This window comes from Cyprinus carpio, chromosome A19 (assembly GCF_018340385.1).
Source record: "Cyprinus carpio isolate SPL01 chromosome A19, ASM1834038v1, whole genome shotgun sequence".
Classification (NCBI taxonomy): domain Eukaryota; kingdom Metazoa; phylum Chordata; class Actinopteri; order Cypriniformes; family Cyprinidae; genus Cyprinus; species Cyprinus carpio.
In genome coordinates, this window is record NC_056590.1 from 20,328,509 (window position 1) to 20,347,842 (window position 19,334).

The window sequence follows — 19,334 nt, forward strand, 5'->3', positions numbered from 1 at the left end:
ATCAATGCTTGAAACACATTTTAACTTACAATCTTAATATAAAACTGAAACAGTAAGTTAAATTTTGCATTGTAACTTTGCATGCAATTAAATTGAATGAATAAGAAACATACTAATTTGAGGCAGGAATTAGACAAACTTGGTTTGCATAGAAAAGAAGAAGAAGAAGAAGAAGAAGAAGAAGAAGAAGAAGAAGAAGAAGAAATTGCTGCCTATGGCTAATTTCATTATCTGCTAAATGACTACCGAGTACTCCCTCTGTGAAGCTCATTTGTTTAAACATAATTTATGAATTCAAAAATATATATTTTTTAACAAAATAAACAGTAAAAAAGCATGAATCAGAAAAAATTGTCAAATAAATACATACATAAATACATACGTACATACTGTACATAAGCTAAAACACAATGCAAATGGATACATCAGCCTATATTTTATCATTTGATTCTTAAATGCATTGAAATTTATGTGGGGTTAGGTGATTAAAACAGCATTAGAAATGCCTAATTAGAGGACATCTGTTATCAGTAAAGCACATATTCCATAAAAACAATCCCAACACACCAGCAAACAAATGAGAACCCAGCATGTCCACATAGAACACGCGTTTGTCTAACACATTCGAGTGGAGATCACACTGAGATTACACTTAATGAAAAACAAAGCTCAAACAATGTCACATATGCACAAATATTCAAAGTATTTATCGAACACAAACACAATATGTCACAAAATTATATCGCTTATTGCAAAGATCCTATAGTCATTATGCAATAAAAAAAAATAATTATACATTTTCTTATGTGTAACCTGTGAAGGTTTTTTTTAGTATAACTCTTAAGCACAACTGGGCTTTGGATTTCTTAAGGCGGAAAGCTTTGCCTACTACCACAGAATTTCAATAATTAAGTGAAAACGTATCCTGAGGTCCTTTTTAAAAAAAAAAAAATAATAATAATAATAAAAAATAAGAGTTTCTCAAACAGCTGGAAAACAGTTGAGTGCTGTTCAAATAATCCGCCACTGACCAGTGGCCATATTCAGTGCAGTTTTCCAAATAATAACAGAACAGATGGATTAGGATTTGGAAGACATCTTTCTGTGTTTAAAAGTCATGGTATATGTGATAAAAGTACTCTTGATATGAATTATTTAGGCTAGAAAGTGTCACAAAATAAGATATTCTCATATTCTAACCACACCTTATTATCATAAAACTTGGAACTGTGAACATATTTCTAAAAGCTGGAATGTACAATGGCAGGAAACAATCCATCATTTTTGCACTCAATTCCAAGGGAATGTTTATGTGAGGTTGGGCCAGCAGGAACCATTGAGAAAAATGTTGACCTCTGGATACAGACTCCTTTATGGCTCCGTGGGGTTTTACAGCCGCAAGTCTTCTCTGTGTGCACTACAATATTAAGAATGAAACTCGGGTCATTTCAGATCACGGAGTGGAATGCTGACAAAAACGAGGAGATTCGTTCAGCACAAAATGTGGACGAATTCAACATTGCTGTTCATCTTAAATGAAATGAGACTGAGATGGATGGGAGTATAAATGACACATTCACCCATTTCTGGCTTTCAAATCAGAATCACACGGTTTTAAACACATAACAGCGTTTTCTCCCCGCATCTGCCCGAGAACATTGTCTTATTATAGAACATCCTGATCAATATAGGTCCATTATTCAACACTTAACACTGAACAAAAGTCGATAGAGTATTTCATGTTTTATGTAAAATGGTCACAAACACAATATAGACTCAAAAAAAAATACACTGAGTAAGAGGCTAATGGTTTTAACCGGGATAGGCATGAACAATCACAATTTTTCCCAGGAAGCTGCTCTGCTTCAAAAACGCGTCTACCTTGTGTTGCGTGTCTTCATGTGTGGTTTCAGTAACTTACAGTGACGGAGAAATGAGCTGCATGTCAATTGAATTTTTTAGATCCAGATGAAATTGCGGCCTGATTGGACTCTTGTCCTGTAAGAAAGTGATAAGTTTTATGGACGTCGCCATCTTTGATATTACCTCACTGTCACGGTCACTTTTGCTATCGTAACTGAATACGGGCTTGACTCCCGTTGCGAGAAGCTACTGTAAGTTGCTGTGTGAATGTGACATTTCAAGACTTACACCTGTAAGTAAATGCGGTTGCAAATCCCCAAAACTAGACAGTGTAAAAGTAGTCACAATTGCATCTTTAACAGACTCTGTCGCATAGTTACATACATTCTATCACTCTAAAATGTGCTAGTCCATGAATTCTGGATGAAATCATCTAATGTATAAATACACTCTAAAAAATGCTGGGTTGTTTCAACCCAACTTTGGGTCAAATATGGACTAACCCAACCGTTGGGTTAAATTTTTACATTACATTTTTTAACCCAAAAGTTAGGTTAGTCCATATTTGACCCAAAGTTGGGTTGAAACATCCCAGCATTTTTTAGAGTGTACGTTTTCAGCTTTTTTATTAAGGTACATAAACAGAATACATTGAATACACATAGTTCATGTTACTCTTCTACTCACAAATGCAAATCCTAGCCTGACTGGAAGAAAGAGGGACAAAGGATGGGAGAGAATTGTGAGAATACAGCTTGTGTTCTGCATTCATAACACACAGTGTCTCAAATTCAGAACAAAGGCATTGACTCTGCTTGATCTTGACCCCTCAGTTTTGCTGTGTGCTTTGGGTCATTGTCATGTTGGAAGATAAACCTTCTTCCCATTGACAACTTTTTGGCAGAGGGGAGCAGATTTTCCTCAAGAATTTGATAGTATTTTGCCCCATCCATTTTTCCTTGACAAGTGTTCCAGTCACTGCTGCAGAGAAACACCCTGCAGGACTGTAGGAATGCTGTTATTTGAAAAGTGAGCTGTACTGGATTTCTGTCAGACATATCATTTGGTGTTGAGGCCAAATAATTAAATTTTAGTTGTTTTTCGAGTTTTTTTTTTTTTTTTTTTTGCACCCCTCCCATACAAGCCACATTTGGGTGAATTTGTGATATTGTCGTCACATACACAAAATGACCACACTTTGTCATAAATTCCTGCAACTGCTTCAGAGTTGCTGTAGGCCTCTTATAGCTCCTTTTCTCCTGGCTCTTTCATCCTGTTTGGAGCAACGTCCTGATCCAGGGAGGGTCTGTGTTGTACCAAATACCTTCCACTTTTTAATAATAGACGTCACTGTGCTTCTAGGAATTGATGAGGGCTATGATTTTTTTTTTTTTTTTTTAAACTTCTGTGTTTCTTGGCTTTTGTGTGTCCACAACTTTATCCAGGAGGTCTTTGACAATCCCTTGACACCTATAGTTGATTGTTTGCTTCAGTTGCACTACCAAGGACTGAAATGCTCTAGGAAAGATATTTTCATGCTGAGCTAATCAAAATGATCACAGCTGATCACAGTTGAGAGTCAAATGGCTTTGTGTAACATTGAGAAGGTGATTAGCTACACCTGAGTTTACAAGTCATTTTTAGGAGGGGGGTGAAAAATAATTATTATTATTATTATTATTATTATTATTATTATTATTTTATTTGTTGTTGTTGTTGTTTTCTGACATGTTGGTGTTATATCTTTCGCTTAGATGTTATAAGTGAGTAAATACAGCTGGATTAAACAAAAACTGTCTTCATTTCAGGCTGCAAAGCAACAAAATATGATTATTTTTAAAGGGATAACTCTTTTCTACAGTATACTCACTGTCTTCTTCAAATTAACTTTTTAAAGTTTGATCTTAAAAAAATAGAATTCAAATTCTTAAGTTAGGATTCCCAAATAAGGGATAAAAAAAAACACACATTGACTTTGTTAGATTTTGTTAACGAACATTCTTACACATTTCATAAAATTTATCATAGGACTCTTTTTCTCTAAAAAAAAAATCTTCATGAATCCATCTCCAGGTTCCTCACATTTTAAGTGATTTGAACAAGGTGTTAATTTGAATGTATCGAGCTGAAAGGAAAAATGAAATGCATATTGTAACCTCTTAATGAAGGGTAACCCCCACACTCACAGCAGCAGGTCATTCTTTTCCTTGAGCATAGATTTACAAATGTATTATGAAAGTAACAAGTGAATCGAGTTGACCTGCATTAATACGGCGCTGCATAAATCTCTAATAAGGCTCAAAAAGACTCCAAACAGTAGTATTTCATCCATAACGCTTTATTGATTTTTTTTTTTACAAAAGAGTCTCATGCAATCACAACATCATGTGTGTTTGCAGTTATTTCTCCAAACATTCTGGCTGAGGCACATATTTAAACTCTGTCTGAGATCTTCGGTCTTAAACTAGGGCTCATTGCATCTGTTTAGTGTTTACCCAAAATATTGGTGAAGTGAAGTGAAGAAGAAGAAAGAGATTTGACCTTGTTTAGCACGACTGCAGAGACCACCTCCAGAGTCAACCAATGTTTGTTTTGCTGCCGCTGTTGTTTTGCTGCTACGGGGCTGCAGCGCCTCGGCATGACACTTTGATAAATTGATCGCTGCTGTGCCGTTCTACGGCAGGACAGCAATCCTTCAGAGTGCACGCAATCAGAGATCTTAGGAGGGAAGGGGAGTGGGAACGGGCCGAACGAAAACAAGAGTTGGGGTAATTCTGTATGAGCAGCTGGACTGTACTTTCTCCACTTCTTAAACTAGAAATCAACACACCATCGCCATGTTTCAAAACCTATTGAGTATCTCCAGAAAAGCAAACATCTACGCTTCACTGATAAGGCAATAACAGAATGCATCTATCCAATCCCGTCCAATATAGTGGACAAAGTGAGAGAAATGTGGTTAAATATTCTTAAATATTTTAAATACTATTAATTAATAAATTAATAATGAGACAAGTGTCCTATGTGTGAGGAATGCTTTTTATATCTAATATACTATATATGACATCACTTGTGAGGCTCCAGGTTTTGGAACAGAACTCATGACATTCATACTGGGATAACAGCAGTCTGTGTCACTGGCAGAAAAATCTGGTTTTGTTGACAGAGATTATTCCATAAAGCTTTTGATATGTGTATGAATACATATGACTTCAGAATTGGATGCCAGAGCACAGCTTTAGAACATGCCCTGGAATTAGTGTATGTCTTTGCGTGACATTGTTTGACAATAACTTAAGATTCATAATGAGACACATTTCTATGCCTGTTCTCTGCACTAAAGCAGATAACATGTTTTCTGTTCATTTATGCTCTCTTTTGCCATTATCCTGTTTCCAGCTTTTTATTTAAACTCAGTACATCTGCTTTATTATGTCCAGATTCCAGCAGACCAGCTTGATGTGGACTGGATTAGAGTATTAGCTCTTTACCAGAGACTGATGGATGGATGGATTATCTATGGATAGACAGATTATCTTCATTATTTTAACTATACTTTTCTATCTATTAAATGCCATTAGATTTTTACCAAAAAAAAAAAAAAGTTTTTCATGTAAACATATTTTTTTTTTATAGGTTCTGAATTTGAATAGAAGTTAAATGCTACCTTAAAACTAGACATAAAAATGCTACTAAATAAAATTCAGTGTGCTGGTTTATGGTTTAATTTGAACAGTTTTGAAGAAGAAAAAAACGGCTGGCAAGAGTCAAGATATCGCAACATGAAGCATGTATAAATGTATGAAGTGGTGAAGATATGACTGATTGCATTTTAATTGTAGGAAGCAACTTTAGTGTGACTTCATTTATGAGCAGTACTCACAAATCCGGGATTGTTTGGTTTTTCTTTTTATGGTTAATTGATTGAGAGTATAAATGACCAGTCAGAATAAGAAAGCTTAACAAAACTCATGAAGTTCATTTGGTTCCAGGATTTTTTTTTTTTTTAAACATAAACGGTTCTGAATAAGAAAAGGATCTTGATTCCCAACTCCACAAATAAGTCATTTTTATAAAAGGATTAAGTGATTTAGATTCTGTGAAATAATATATAAAGGAAGTGCGAGGTAAATAGCATATGTCGTTCTTGTGGCATGATTACTGCTTATTAGCATGTGCTTTGAAACATGCCGTTCATTGTGAATTGGGTTAGTAGTTAGTAGTTAGTCAGTCCACCTGTCTTCATTTTGGGTATAATTTATATATACCGAAAAACTGAAATGAGACATATAGCAAACACATCCAGGTGAAACCTCCCACTTCTGACAGAGTTAAAGCTGAGGCTAATACCTCGCCAACCATAACAGATAATCTTTACAATCTCTGGAAATGCATTCCCTTTAGCTTTGCTGCCATAGCTCTGCTGTAAATTGGGCACCTAAGAGACAAATGGGTCTGACTCACCAGTTTTCATAAGCACTTCAAATCGATCATATTTCCTTTTTTCAAGGACCAGTGGAAAATGCCATTAGGGCCTGAGTTCAGTTACACCATACCAACAAGGCAGATGTGAATGGGGATTTCAAATATGCCAGCACAAGAGGAAAAAACAACCTTAGTCCCACAAATCTCTCTGTGTACAACCAGCTGCCTTCTAATGTGTCAAAGCATTGACTGCAGGCTCCATCATATCTGCATTAACCGAAGAATGCCCGCCATTACAATGGAAATTGGCAACCTCAGCTTTCCTGTGTAAAACTATACATTATGCTAATGTTTGCACAATGTGATTGTGGAGAACATTAATACAAAGGCAAATGCTGTGGAAAGAGGAGAAAATTAGCTCTACTTTAACGAGGTAACATATTTGTTGTTTTCATTGGGTCAACAGACAATCGAAACAGCTGGAGTCAGCATGACACTCCCAGGTCCATGTAGATCATGTAGTCTAAACTAGGCTTAACTTGTATGTGTATGTGTGTTTAAGTGTTAATTATACAGTATATGTGAAGCACCACGACAGTCTGAACTAATTGCCCCAAGCGGATTAATAAAGCTCTAAACTAAACTAAACTAAACTTGTACTGAATGAGAAAAATTGCTTTAAGAAGATCTAGGGTCAAATACAGTATGAAAAGGCTGTTGTAAAGTTCATCTCAGTTGCAAAACAAAAAACATAACTTAATTGCGAGTAGTCACTTCTATTTAAAGTCTTTATTATCATGGGCATCAGCTTAAACACCTCTGTATTAGGTTCACATTAAATATACATTCACAGTGTCTATTGTGACTACTAAGATATGCTGTTGTGTTTGCATGAGGTTGATGTTTTAATACAGCCTGGAGCAGAAAATGATGTCGACTTGCATGTTAAAGTGACTTCGATATTCATTACATTATGAATATTACAGGTTAGTGTTTTGTTTCTTTGCTATGGGCAAAGAACGCTTTAAAATGGACCGGGTGGCCTCAATAGCTCAGCGTTTCAAAGAGATGTTCCTGACTGAGCAGAGAGCACACACAAGGAGTGCATTTCAGGCAGAATTTAGTGCACTTTCAGCCCCATTACGGAGCTACAATGGCCCAGTGTTCGGATCTAACATGGGTATTCAATGAAACTGGCTTTAGTCTGCTCCAGCCAACATAGCTTTGTGCTGTTAATCTCTCTGTCTCCTCCTTCTAGCACACAGTGAGCAACGACTGAGGGCCAAACCATGAGGAATTACAGAATAACTCATGCTGCTTCTTTTTCAGGGCTTAAAGCAACATAGCTAAGCATTGCATTTCTGTTCTCCATGACTGAAGTTGTGTCTGCAAACAAATTTGTTTAGATTCTCTTTAAATAAACCTACAGTTCCTTTTATGTGGGTCTGAATGAGGGGGTGAACAGGGAATGAATGTGGCCCTGTTTGTTTATTGTGCTGAGGCAGTATGAAGGTGTCCCCATGCCAACGGCTAAGACACGAGTGAGAAAGAGGATAGACTTTTAATGAAGAACTCTCTGTCGCCCCCCTCACCGATCGCCATTCTGATAAATCTGTCCTCCTCTCTTCAAGGCTGTAATTAATGGACTGAAAGGTTAAGATGATTCTAGGGGACTGCAGTCCAGAGGGGCCCAAAACAACAACAACAGGATTGATGGAGGTTAAAGTACAATAAATTCAATGTATTTTTTTTTGTACAATGAATGAATGAATAGATAAATAAATAAATGCTGTGCTTTCTCTGAGAGAATTATACTATTCAACTATTTTAATAAATGTGGGATCAGACTGATTGGAGAGATTCACAGATCCTGAGGGGCTGACAAAAATACCATCAGGATTGATGGAGTTGATGGAGGATCCAGTTTCATGTATTTTATAAAATTAATATATATATATATATATATATATATATATATATATATATATATATATATATATATATATATATATATATATATATATATATATATATATATAGTTTTTTTATAAATAAAATTATATAAATAAATAAATTATCTTGTTTGTTGATGTATTTTCATTATCTATATTGGGCTAGAAAATTGCACAAAGAGTGATTCAGAATTATTGATCAGTCTAGTCTGTTTGATTCATGTTTTTTTCCGTTTAAGTACATCTCAACAGTGTGATGCTGGTTAACATCTATAGCTTTGTTTGCCATCCATGTATCACTGGATCGATCCTGTTTTGGTAATAAAATAATTGAGGTACTAGAGAATTAAAATAATTGTATACAGAATGCTATTGATTTGTCTCGTACGGATGAGGGTAATGACTCGTGCTTATAGTTTAATGATATTTTTTCCAATTGTCCCTTGAAATTAAAATTGGCTTAACAAAGTGAATATGCACTCCGCAGTCGGTGTGACATCACTTCCTGAATGTATACTCAGTCTGTCTACCTTTAAAGGGATAGTTCACCCAAAAATGAAGATTTTGTCATCATTAACTCACCCTGATGTTGTTGCTAACCTGTATGACTTTATTTATTCTGTGCAACACACACACACACACACACACACACACACACACACACACACACACACACACACACACATATATAAAAATAAAATAACAAAAACATATTTTAAAGAATGTTTGCAACCAAGCAGTTTTGGTTCCCATTGACTTCCATTGTTTTTTATGTCCATACAGTAGAAGTAAATGGGAAACAAAACTGCTTGGTTGCAAACCAAAATTGTTTGGTTTACCAACATTCTTCAAAATATCTTTTACATTTCAGAGAAATAAAAAATAATAATAATTATCATGGTTTTGGAAAAACGCATCGTTCACCCATGAAAATTCTGTCATCATTTATTCTCCCTCACAGTGTTCCAAACCTGTATGAGTCTCTTTCTTCTGTTGAACACAAAAGAATATATTTTGAAGAATGTTGTTGACCAAACATAGTATGGAACAAAAATAGAATTCATTGGCTATCAACTGTTTGGACATACAGGACAACTGTTTCATACAAGTTTGTAACAAGTGGAACATGAGTATTTTTTGATTATAGTTTGTTTTTAGTGGAAGATGTGTTAATGGCGGAAGTTTGTTTTGTGTTTTAGTATTGCGTTAGCCGGCACACTGCGACCTGATGGCTGTCCGCCTCACTCAGGTCTGTGTGTGTCTAAACACCCGTGCCTACTGCCTATACCTCACTCTTGTTTTCTGTCCTGCGCTAATTCCCTGTTCTTTATTAGTCTGTGTTCCTCCTTATCTTTTGCCATCAATCCATTTAACTCGCCACTTGATTGTGTGCGTTAAAAGACAGGCTGAATATTACATTCTATGTTAGGAGAAAAGCTGGAGGTAGTCTGCAGTAACTAATGGCACCCTTCGGTGGAGCACTGCCAAATATAATCAAATTGCAGTCCTTTGATTGTGATGCATCATGCCAAAGAGGAACGGAGGATGGAAGGGCACAAAAGCATAAAAAATCCAGTGAAAAATGGAGAGAAAGAGAGGGAGCAGAGAGGTGAAACAAAGCAGTTTCGGGTGGAGGAGACGTAAAAGGATTAACTGTGTAATCTAATCACAGCAGATAAAAGATAAGAAAACACTACATCAAAGTACCGAAGAGGACCTGGAAGTGACAGGCAGCAATGAAAAAGAAATCTACGTTGTCAATCTACAAGAGATAGCGGCCACTGCACGACAGGAAGAGACCTACACATTTATATTCACTCAATGAAAAAGCAAATTGATTGCTATACTATCATGTCTATCATCAAAGTATCTATATGCTCACCAGTGCTGGATTTATTTGAACAAAAATACAATATTAATGTCCACACTACAATTTACACTACACTACAAAAGGTCAGTAAGTTTTTTTAATGTTTTTTAAAGTCTCTTATGCTCACCAGGGCTGCATTTATTTGAACAAAAATACAATAATAAGATATTGTGAAGTTTACAATTGTATTAAAATGTAATTTACACATGTGATTTAATATGCCTATTTGGTGCTCAAGAAATTTCTCTTACTGCTATCAATGTATCAATCATTTGTGCTGATTATTTTATTTATTTATTTTTATGTTTTTGGAAACCAAAGGATAATTTGATAATTAGAAAGGTCGAAAGAACAGCATTTATTTGAAATAGAATTATTTTTTAATACTATAAACATCTTCATTAATTTAATGGCTCTTTAAAAAAAAAATAAACAAATTAATTAATAGTTTTAAAAAAAAACTCTTACTGACCCCAAACTTCTGAACAGTAGAGGACATTATTTTTGTTTTCTTTCAGCCACCATCACACAGAAAATCCAACAAAAACTTTACAATAATAAGCCTATTTGTAACAATATGCTCCAAATCATGATGACCTTGAATCACTCTTTGTCCAAAAACCCAATATACTTCTATATAATACTTCTAAAAAGTATGCTCTAATAGAAAAAAAGTAAATCTTACAGAAAAAGACTACTATAAGCATTTACACACAAAATTCACTCCATGCCTGTCGTAATGGCAGTTTCAGCTCTCAGTGCAAATGTCAGGTACATATATGCTTTGTTTGTCTTTTAACCCGTGTCTTAGCTGTGTACCATAATGGAAGCCTACATGCATTTCACAGATCCAAGCTGAAAACCTCTTGAACCATAATAATTGTCATATATGCATTTCTATATCTATGTAAATGTATCTGAAACCATATGTGTGTGTTTCACAATCATTATATTCAAACAAGACTATGAAGTCAACCATTTTTGCTGTTTTACATATAGAATGTTTCACATTCCATAATTCTTGTACACTTAATATAGTTTTTCCCCCTCAGTTTTGTGTTACATATGGTGTCTGTGTTTGTGTGCAGAACTGCCTGTACTTTTCTTCAATTTGAGCTTCATCAAAATCATTTCCATGTTTTTTTTGTATTTTTTTTTTATTTTATTTTTTTCTCAGTGAACTCTGTGTAATAATAACTTGACCTGTTGTCTTCTACTTTAAAAGGATAATTCGGCCAAAAATGAAAATTATGACAAAATTTATTAATCATCATATATTATTCTTCATATATATTCCTATATATTATGTGAAAGAAGATATTTTGAAACTGGAAAGTGTTTTTTTTTTTTTTTTTTTTTTTTTTTTTTTTTTTTTTTTTTTTGTCCACTGTTGTATTGGACTCCATTAACCTCTATTGTATGGCCAAAACACATTTTGTGTTCTTGCAGAACAAAGCAAGTAAATCATACAGGTTTGGAACGACAAGAGGGCAAGTAAATTACAGAAGTTTTAATACAGAAATATCCATTTAATATGATGCCCATGAAGTCACACATGTATCTGATGTTAACCGTAATGCATTCAAAGGAGGGAAACTTTTGGTGTACTATTGATGTACAGGTAGCTGGGTAAACAAATCATCTCATTCCTTGCCAAAGGCATCCTTCAGCCCTTTGGGAGCTGCATGCAAACAACAGACCTGTTTAGCAGTCTTTACCTTTAAAGTCTAAGCAAACAGATAGGCAGCTGTTAATTTTCTTGAAACAGGTTATTATGCCTGCTTGTGCTATAAAAATAGGATGGAGAGGAAAAAATAGATGTATAAGCAATGACGTGAGAAAAACAAAGGTTAGCAAGTATGAAAGTGACCAAATATAATAGTGTAAGTGCTGTCCCCTTTTGAGAGAACCAGCTTGTGCTGTGCTGTGCTGTACAGCTGTGCTAAATGCTCTGGTGGGAGCTGTCCGTGGTCCTAATTGAAAAGCAGCTGGGGATTTCAACTCTAAGAGTCAAATCATCAGAAGCTGACGGTTACATTCAGACAAAACACTTAGTGTTACATTGTTCTGTGTTATTTTGCACAAAATATTTCTAAAAAGTCTTTGTTTCCTAAGGCAGACTTTGAGTAGTTTGTGAAGGCAACCAGTGGAAAAGATGTAATGAGCAGAGCTGGAGGGGAGCTGTCCCTGGTGCTGAAGTGTCAGAGAACACTAGTGCCCATAAGCTGCTGTAAGCGATTTCTTCAAGTCTCCTTTAAACACATGTTACTGCTCAGCTGACAAATGTATCATGCATACATAGCACTGGACCTTGTTTCAAAACAAGATTGCACAATCTCTGCTTGGGTTTCAAGGGAGCTTGAAATGTTCTCCCTAACGTATTCTCAAAAATGACAAAATTTTGTATGCTCAAACAACCAAAGGGACTGGCTAAAACTGAATACATGTGGCGAGCACCCTCCAACATGATGAAAAGATGTCTCTGCATGCTTACAAATTTTTGTGTTCAGTAGATCCTTACACCAAGTTGCATCATGGAAATGCTTTGGTTTCGTGACTTTGACCATTTTATGAAGTCAAGTGTCATCGACTATCAAAGATTCTAGGCAAGGAAAATGGGATTGAGCTAAACATCCATGATGATTAGTTGTTTGTGATATTGTTTGGATAAAATAGGAAAAAAATAAAAATAAAAAATGTCATGTCAATGTCTTTCGAGAAGTGACTTCTGATGCTCAATATATTAAAATAAATAAATAAATAATATTAACTGCCATCTGGGACTGTCGGAACATTAGGCTGCATGACACATTATAAACATTAAATGAACAGCATAAAAAGAAACAAAGAACTTTATGTTCATAAACGATAATGAAAATAAGAATAAACTCACTTTTTAAATCAAACAAATAAATATGATTATAAGTTCATAAGGGTTTATAAGGTGGTTTATACTTATCAGGTTCACAATATCTTACTGGCTGTATGTATGTTATACTGTGTGTGTGTGTGTGTGTGTGTGTGTGTGTGTGTGTGTGTGTGTGTGTGTGTGTGTGTGTGTATGCTCAGTGCTTTAAGTGGGCCGGTACGCACCGGTACTCAGTACCGCCACTTCCAAATATAGCTCTTGAGCATACCGCCACCTCTCCGTGCGCCCAGAACGTGCTTTTAGCGTACCGGTACGCTCATTTGGACATCTGTTTTAATAGAGGTTTTAATCCTTTGCCTGCGCTGCCGCTTTTCAGAGCGCCCTTCACAATGCACGCTTCCTAATTCGTCCCACCGAGAGCAGAGACTACATTACCCATACACCCTTGAGTTTTACAAGTGAAAAGCGCATGCGTCGCTTTTGCCGCTGTCAGTGACAGTGTCAACAACTCAACGTGGCCGGAGAGGGTGTGTGAAACGCGCACACTCGGCTCGGTAAAAATACAAATACAGTGAACAACACTTAATATGCTCTCCTGGCTTCAGACTCTGAGTACTAAAAGAACACGGTCAGAATCAGATGACTCGCTGGCTGACACCCCACCAAGCCAGAATGATATCGCTGCAGGTCAGACGCAAGCTAATGAAAGCAGCACTTGTGCCGCGGTCGAGAACGAGGACGAGAATGACATCACTTCTACCGATGACAACAGCCGCGTAAGCGATCATGAGTGGCCAGAATGTTGGTCCCAAGCACAAGTCCAGTATTTCTCCGCAAATTACAAGTGGCTGTTGAGCAGAAATCAAAAGTTGGGTTGTAGTGTGTGTAGTCAAGTTTGTGCTCGCGTGGACATGCAGCAAGGGCAGAGAGTGTCGCAGGAGTGGAGTGGGTGCTTAATCTCGTCTTTTGGAAGGGACAAGGCTGCACAACAAAACTCACTACGAAAGAAAATAAAAGAGCACAGAGACTCAATTTATCACAAGAAAGCAGTTGAAATAAAAGAGAAGGCAACACAAAATACAATGCAAAAACACATTGAGGATATGAGAAAGGCTGAATACGCTTCAACTTGCAATGTGTTTAGAACAGCTTATAAGATTGGCAAGTATGGGCGTCCCTTTACAGACATGCCAATAGATGTCCAGTTGCAAGTCTTAAATGGGGTCAAGATGGGCAGAGTTTTGCACTCTAATAACTCGTGTGCAAATATACTGGATCACATTGCAGCTGAAATGAAAAAGAAAGTAGTCAATGACATAGTGATGAATGAAAGAAAGTTGTGTGTGCTCATTGATGAATCCACTACAATAAGTGGAAAGTCTGTGCTTGTCGTGTGCCTGCGGTCAGCTATTTCTAATGAACAGCCAGACACAATATTTTTTGAACTGATTGAGCTGCAGGGGACCACAGCAAAGGACATCACTGAAGCACTGTTAGGATGTCTTCATAACAATGGCTTTGACCCTCACTACCTACAGGAACATTTGTTGGCATTTGCTTGTGATGGAGCCTCAGTGATGCTTGGGAGGAAAGCAGGAGTTGCTGCGCAGCTTTGTTCCAAATTCCCTTACCTGTTTGTCTGGCATTGTTCCAATCACAGACTGGAACTGGCAGTTTGTGATGTTTTGAAGGAGGTAGGAGGAATCAACCACTTTAAAATATTTTTAGATCAGCTTTACTCCCTCTACCACGCATCCCCAAAAAACCAAAGGGAGTTAACCGAGAGTGCTCACAATGTTGGACAGCGTCTCCTTGTGATAGGCCGTGTTTTATCAGTGCGTTGGGTTGCTTCAAGTGAAAGAACAGTGAAAGCAGTATGGGAGAACTACCAAGCTCTGCAGGTACACTTTACAAGTGCTGCTGCTGATACCAGCAGGGATTCAAGAGAGAGAGCAAAATACAAAGGACTCAATGATGTTCTCACTTCTGTTTCTTTTGTGGTCAATCTTGGCATCATGTATGACGCTCTCACAGAACTCAGTGACCTCTCAAGAATGCTCCAGAGACGGGACATGACTTTGGATCAAGCCGACAGGCAGCTGGACCGACAAATCCGGGTGTTTGAGTCAATGGTATCCACACCTGGTCCCTACACACAAACTGCCATTGAAGCTGAAAAGAAGAAAATCTTCAGAAATGTATGCCTGCATGAAAATGAGAGGGTTATAAAAATCAACCCTGGGCAATTTTTCCGTAGCCTGGCTGAAAATGTTAAGTGCAGGATGACTCCAACAACTTCCTCACATGTCAGTAGAACCTCATCTGAAAAGACAGATAGTCACCTCCTCTCAGACATCAAGGTCCTTCAATCTGACTCATGGCCTGCATCTCTAGATATTCAATATGGGGATGCAGTGGTCAGACGTTTATGTCAGAGATTCAGAGTTGGGGAGAGGGAAAGTGTCCTAGGATTTAGGGAGTATAAAGACCTAAAAGCTTCCAAGACACCAGAAGCCCTGAAGCCTCTTCTTAAAGCTGTCCACACCATTGCAGTATCAACAAGTGAATGCGAGCGAGCTTTCAGCTCAATGAATGATACTTTGACAGATAAAAGAAACTCTCTCGACATCAAAAGGCTTTCAAATCTGATCTTCCTGAAATGCAACGGACCACCCTTGGATCAGTTTAATGCACAAACATATGTGCAGACATGGCTTGCACTAGGGAGGAGAAGTGCAGCATCCACAAACTGTGAAGCCCAAAGTGCAAGGAAAGTGGAGCCCAAAACGTGCTGGAGCCTTTTCTAGGTAAAATTATTTGTACAGTACTTCTTATTTTTCATTTTATGTACTGTGATTGTATTTTGCTGAATCTGCTTTTGTTTATTTTTCAGGGGTAAAGAAATGAACCATCTTCAAGACTTCAAGACAATGTTTATGTTCTACTGTTCTATGGTTATGTTATGTTTTATAATTTATTTTATGTACATTTTGTTAAAAGAATTTCAATACCCTTTTGCACATTTTATTTATGTTCAGTAGCTCTTTCTAAGGGTATTTTTTCAAAATCCTTTTGCACATTTTATTTATGCTCAGTAGCCCTTTCTAGCTCAGCAAATCCACAAACTAATAAAAGGATTTATTATTTTTTATAAGGTAGTCTGTTGACTGCTGTATATAAAACCCCTTCAATATAGTTGTTGTTACCTCAGGGGATGAGGGAAGTCATCAAAAAAAATATATATATAGGCTATAATAGAGTACCGGCACCTCTTTTGGGCCACTTAAAGCACTGTTTGTGTGTTTTATTTTATGACATTTTTTAGGTTGTATGTTTGGTTAACTTAACCAAAGACTTAACCAAAAACATGTTTCTGGTTAAAACTATTTACATTTAAGTACATTTCGTGCAATTCATTGTATGCCATGTTTTTTTAACATGACGAGTTCACTGATGCCTCAGTAGCTGAAGATGCATTCAATTTGCATTTCCTTCCAGCTAGAAAAAAAAGTCAGTTTTATTTCACCAGTCATAGCTTATGCTCTAACACGAAAACTCTAAAAGGCTTCCAAGATATATTCGGTTTATTAATGAAGTATGAGAGACTCCACTGCCGGCTATGTGTAAGCGCAGCTATTCTGAAGCTTTAGTGCCGCTCAATGGAAAAAGAGGTAAACTGCTTGACGGGTTCGCGAACGCTTTCCGGACTCGGTCAAAAACGCAGAACATTTTGCTCTTGATATTACTTATTCGACACCATATTATGTGTAAACATTAAATGTCGACCGGCTTTATGGATTCTTTTACCACTTTTATCATCAAGTCCGAACTAACATCAACTAACATTAACCTCAAGCTGTTCCAAACCTGTGTGACTTTTGTTATCTTCGTTTACGTGGAAGAGAAAATGGAACGTTAGAACGACAGTCACGGTGTTAAAAGAGAAACTATAAATCCTTTCATGGAATATCTTGACACTTGTTTTAAGCTAAATTTGGGCTTAAAACAATCAGCACTCTAACTGCAACTTTCCTTCAAGGTAAATGATGGATGTGTATTGGTTGGGAATGCCACAGTTTCAAGATACGCAACAAATAGGCTAATGATTCCTAAACTGATGGAATGGACGGAGGAAGCATATCCTATTATGGTCAAATAAATGTTGAAAATAGCGCAGAGTCAAAGACCTGTTTTGTTGGCATGGAACCCCCCTTTCTCTCCAGCCTCCACATACGCCCCCTTCCTCCCAAACTCACTCATTCACTCTTGGCTCCAACACTCACGAAATCTTGCGCCACACACACACACACACACACACACACACACACACACACACACACACACACACACACACACATATATATATATATATATTCGGAAATGGTTCGTCTACATGTTTATCCATTAACCCATTTTGCCTTGAAGTATAATTTCTTGCACACCCACCAAAAATCCAACATATTGTTCTGAGGTGTTATTCAAAGCATAATGGAACATATTATGACTACATTGGGGCAGACCAAGGTTGGCAAGAGATAACAACAAATGCACTATGAAAAGTACACAAGGCTGTTTTGCATTGAAATACATTCACGCACAAATAAATGACACATTTGGCTACCGTATGTACAACCTCTTCATGTTATTGACGGGTATGTGTCTCTAGTGAGTCTTCTGCTTATATCCATTGATGCCTGGTAGATCCTTATCAATAAAACGACCCAAAAAAATGCATGCCATGGTGTTGGCACAGAATTGACAATGACAGCACTCCATCCACATGTCAGGGGTAAAAGTGTCGCATATGTAGCCTCCAAGAGGGTCGCGCTCACGGCAACAGGACCACATGCAGCATAACGGGAAACTCACCCTTAACCGATGCAGCCAGTAGCCCCATATAGAAGAACAGCACCCCGCTCCAGTGATGCGCCTGTACTCCCACCTTCATTAGCGCAAAAATCCTTATACCATCCAGTTTCCTCGTCCCGTTATATGTACATCTGCACTCTGTCCTCACGAGTCCCGTTCTGTCAAGATTCAAAGAGGCGCGCATGGTGGGCTTTTTTTTTTTTTTTTTTTTTTTTTTTTTTTTGGCAGGCACGGTTATCAGATGGTTTTAAAAGGAAGATTCACTTGGTGTCGGCGCTGAGAAAAATCCCAGTGCATGGAGACTGGACCCTCGCAGCTGGACTGAACCATCTCAAGCGAGCCGCGGGGTGAGAGGATTCTAATAGACGCGTTCTGTCCTAAAACCTGAAGAGCTGATCACGTGAACTGTATCTGGTGTCTTCAAGCTCACAAGAGCGTTACAGACGGAATAAGTCTGGAAAGCGATTTAAACAGATGCGGCATACGCCCGAACACTCCCCCACGTGCGCGTTTAAGTTTAATTTCCAATTAATACAACGCTGAAAATCCACGTTTCTGTCTTTCTTCCAATGAGTCACTGTTAAAGGAGCTCTAGGATACACTCGCTGTCACCGCCCACTCGTGTAAGTTTACAGCCTTCATCACTGTCTAAATCATTTCCAGGCGTGGAAATAATCGTTAAGGGATTTCCACCTCTGGGCTCAATCTTTCAAGATTTAAGCATATGAAATGAAGAGCGAGATTGCAGTACGAGCTCACAGCATCTCTCCCTCTCTCTCTCGCTCGCTCCATCACTCTCTCCATCACTCTCTCACCTTTGCAAAGGTATGCAAACAACATAAACAATACAATCTATGATTGTAAGAATGCATAGAGCACAATGATATGTATAATATAATATAATAACGGATAATATACAGTAATATAATATAATATAATATAATATAATATAATATAAAACAGGCCTGTCCCAGATAGCAATATAGTGTTACCCAGATCCGGCCCACAACTGGACCGTGTGAAATCCATGCGGGCCAGATTTGGGCCGGTGTTCTGTCGATTTGTGCTACCCTGTCAGATTTTCTAACCTCCCATTTAAACAGTGGGTAGTACAATACGACAATGAAAAATGCTGTAAAGTTATGGTTTATTAACGTCTACACCTACCACGACCCTAAACCTACCCTTACAGCAATGCAGTAATTATGTGTTATATTCGCGGTTGTAGCTAGAAGGGATACAGCTACAGGAAACCAACAATAAATATATATATATATATTTGTATATATATATATATATATATAATATATTATTATATAAAGTCTACATTTTAAACTACAACCAACCCTAAACCTACCCTTACAGTAATGCAGACACATTAAATGTTGTTCAACATGAGAAAAGGGGCACAATATTGATATGCGCATGCGCAGTAAACCCTGGTAGGAAAATCTGAAGTGTAGGATAAAATGTCAGGACACCGGAT

General features: G+C 37.3%; 1 protein-coding gene across 2 annotated transcripts in view; it reads right to left on the reverse strand.

The window, feature by feature from the left end:
• The window catches only part of LOC109107572 (CUB and sushi domain-containing protein 2-like), a 273,002-nt gene extending 254,382 nt beyond the window's left edge, over positions 1-18,620 (reverse strand). For both annotated transcript variants that reach the window (XM_042776949.1, XM_042776948.1), the window contains exon 1: positions 17,849-18,620. In XM_042776949.1, the coding sequence (XP_042632883.1) occupies positions 17,849-18,032 (184 nt within the window). In that variant the 5' untranslated portion in view covers positions 18,033-18,620. The remainder of the gene's footprint in view (positions 1-17,848) is intronic.
• Positions 18,621-19,334: the final 714 nt, after the last annotated feature.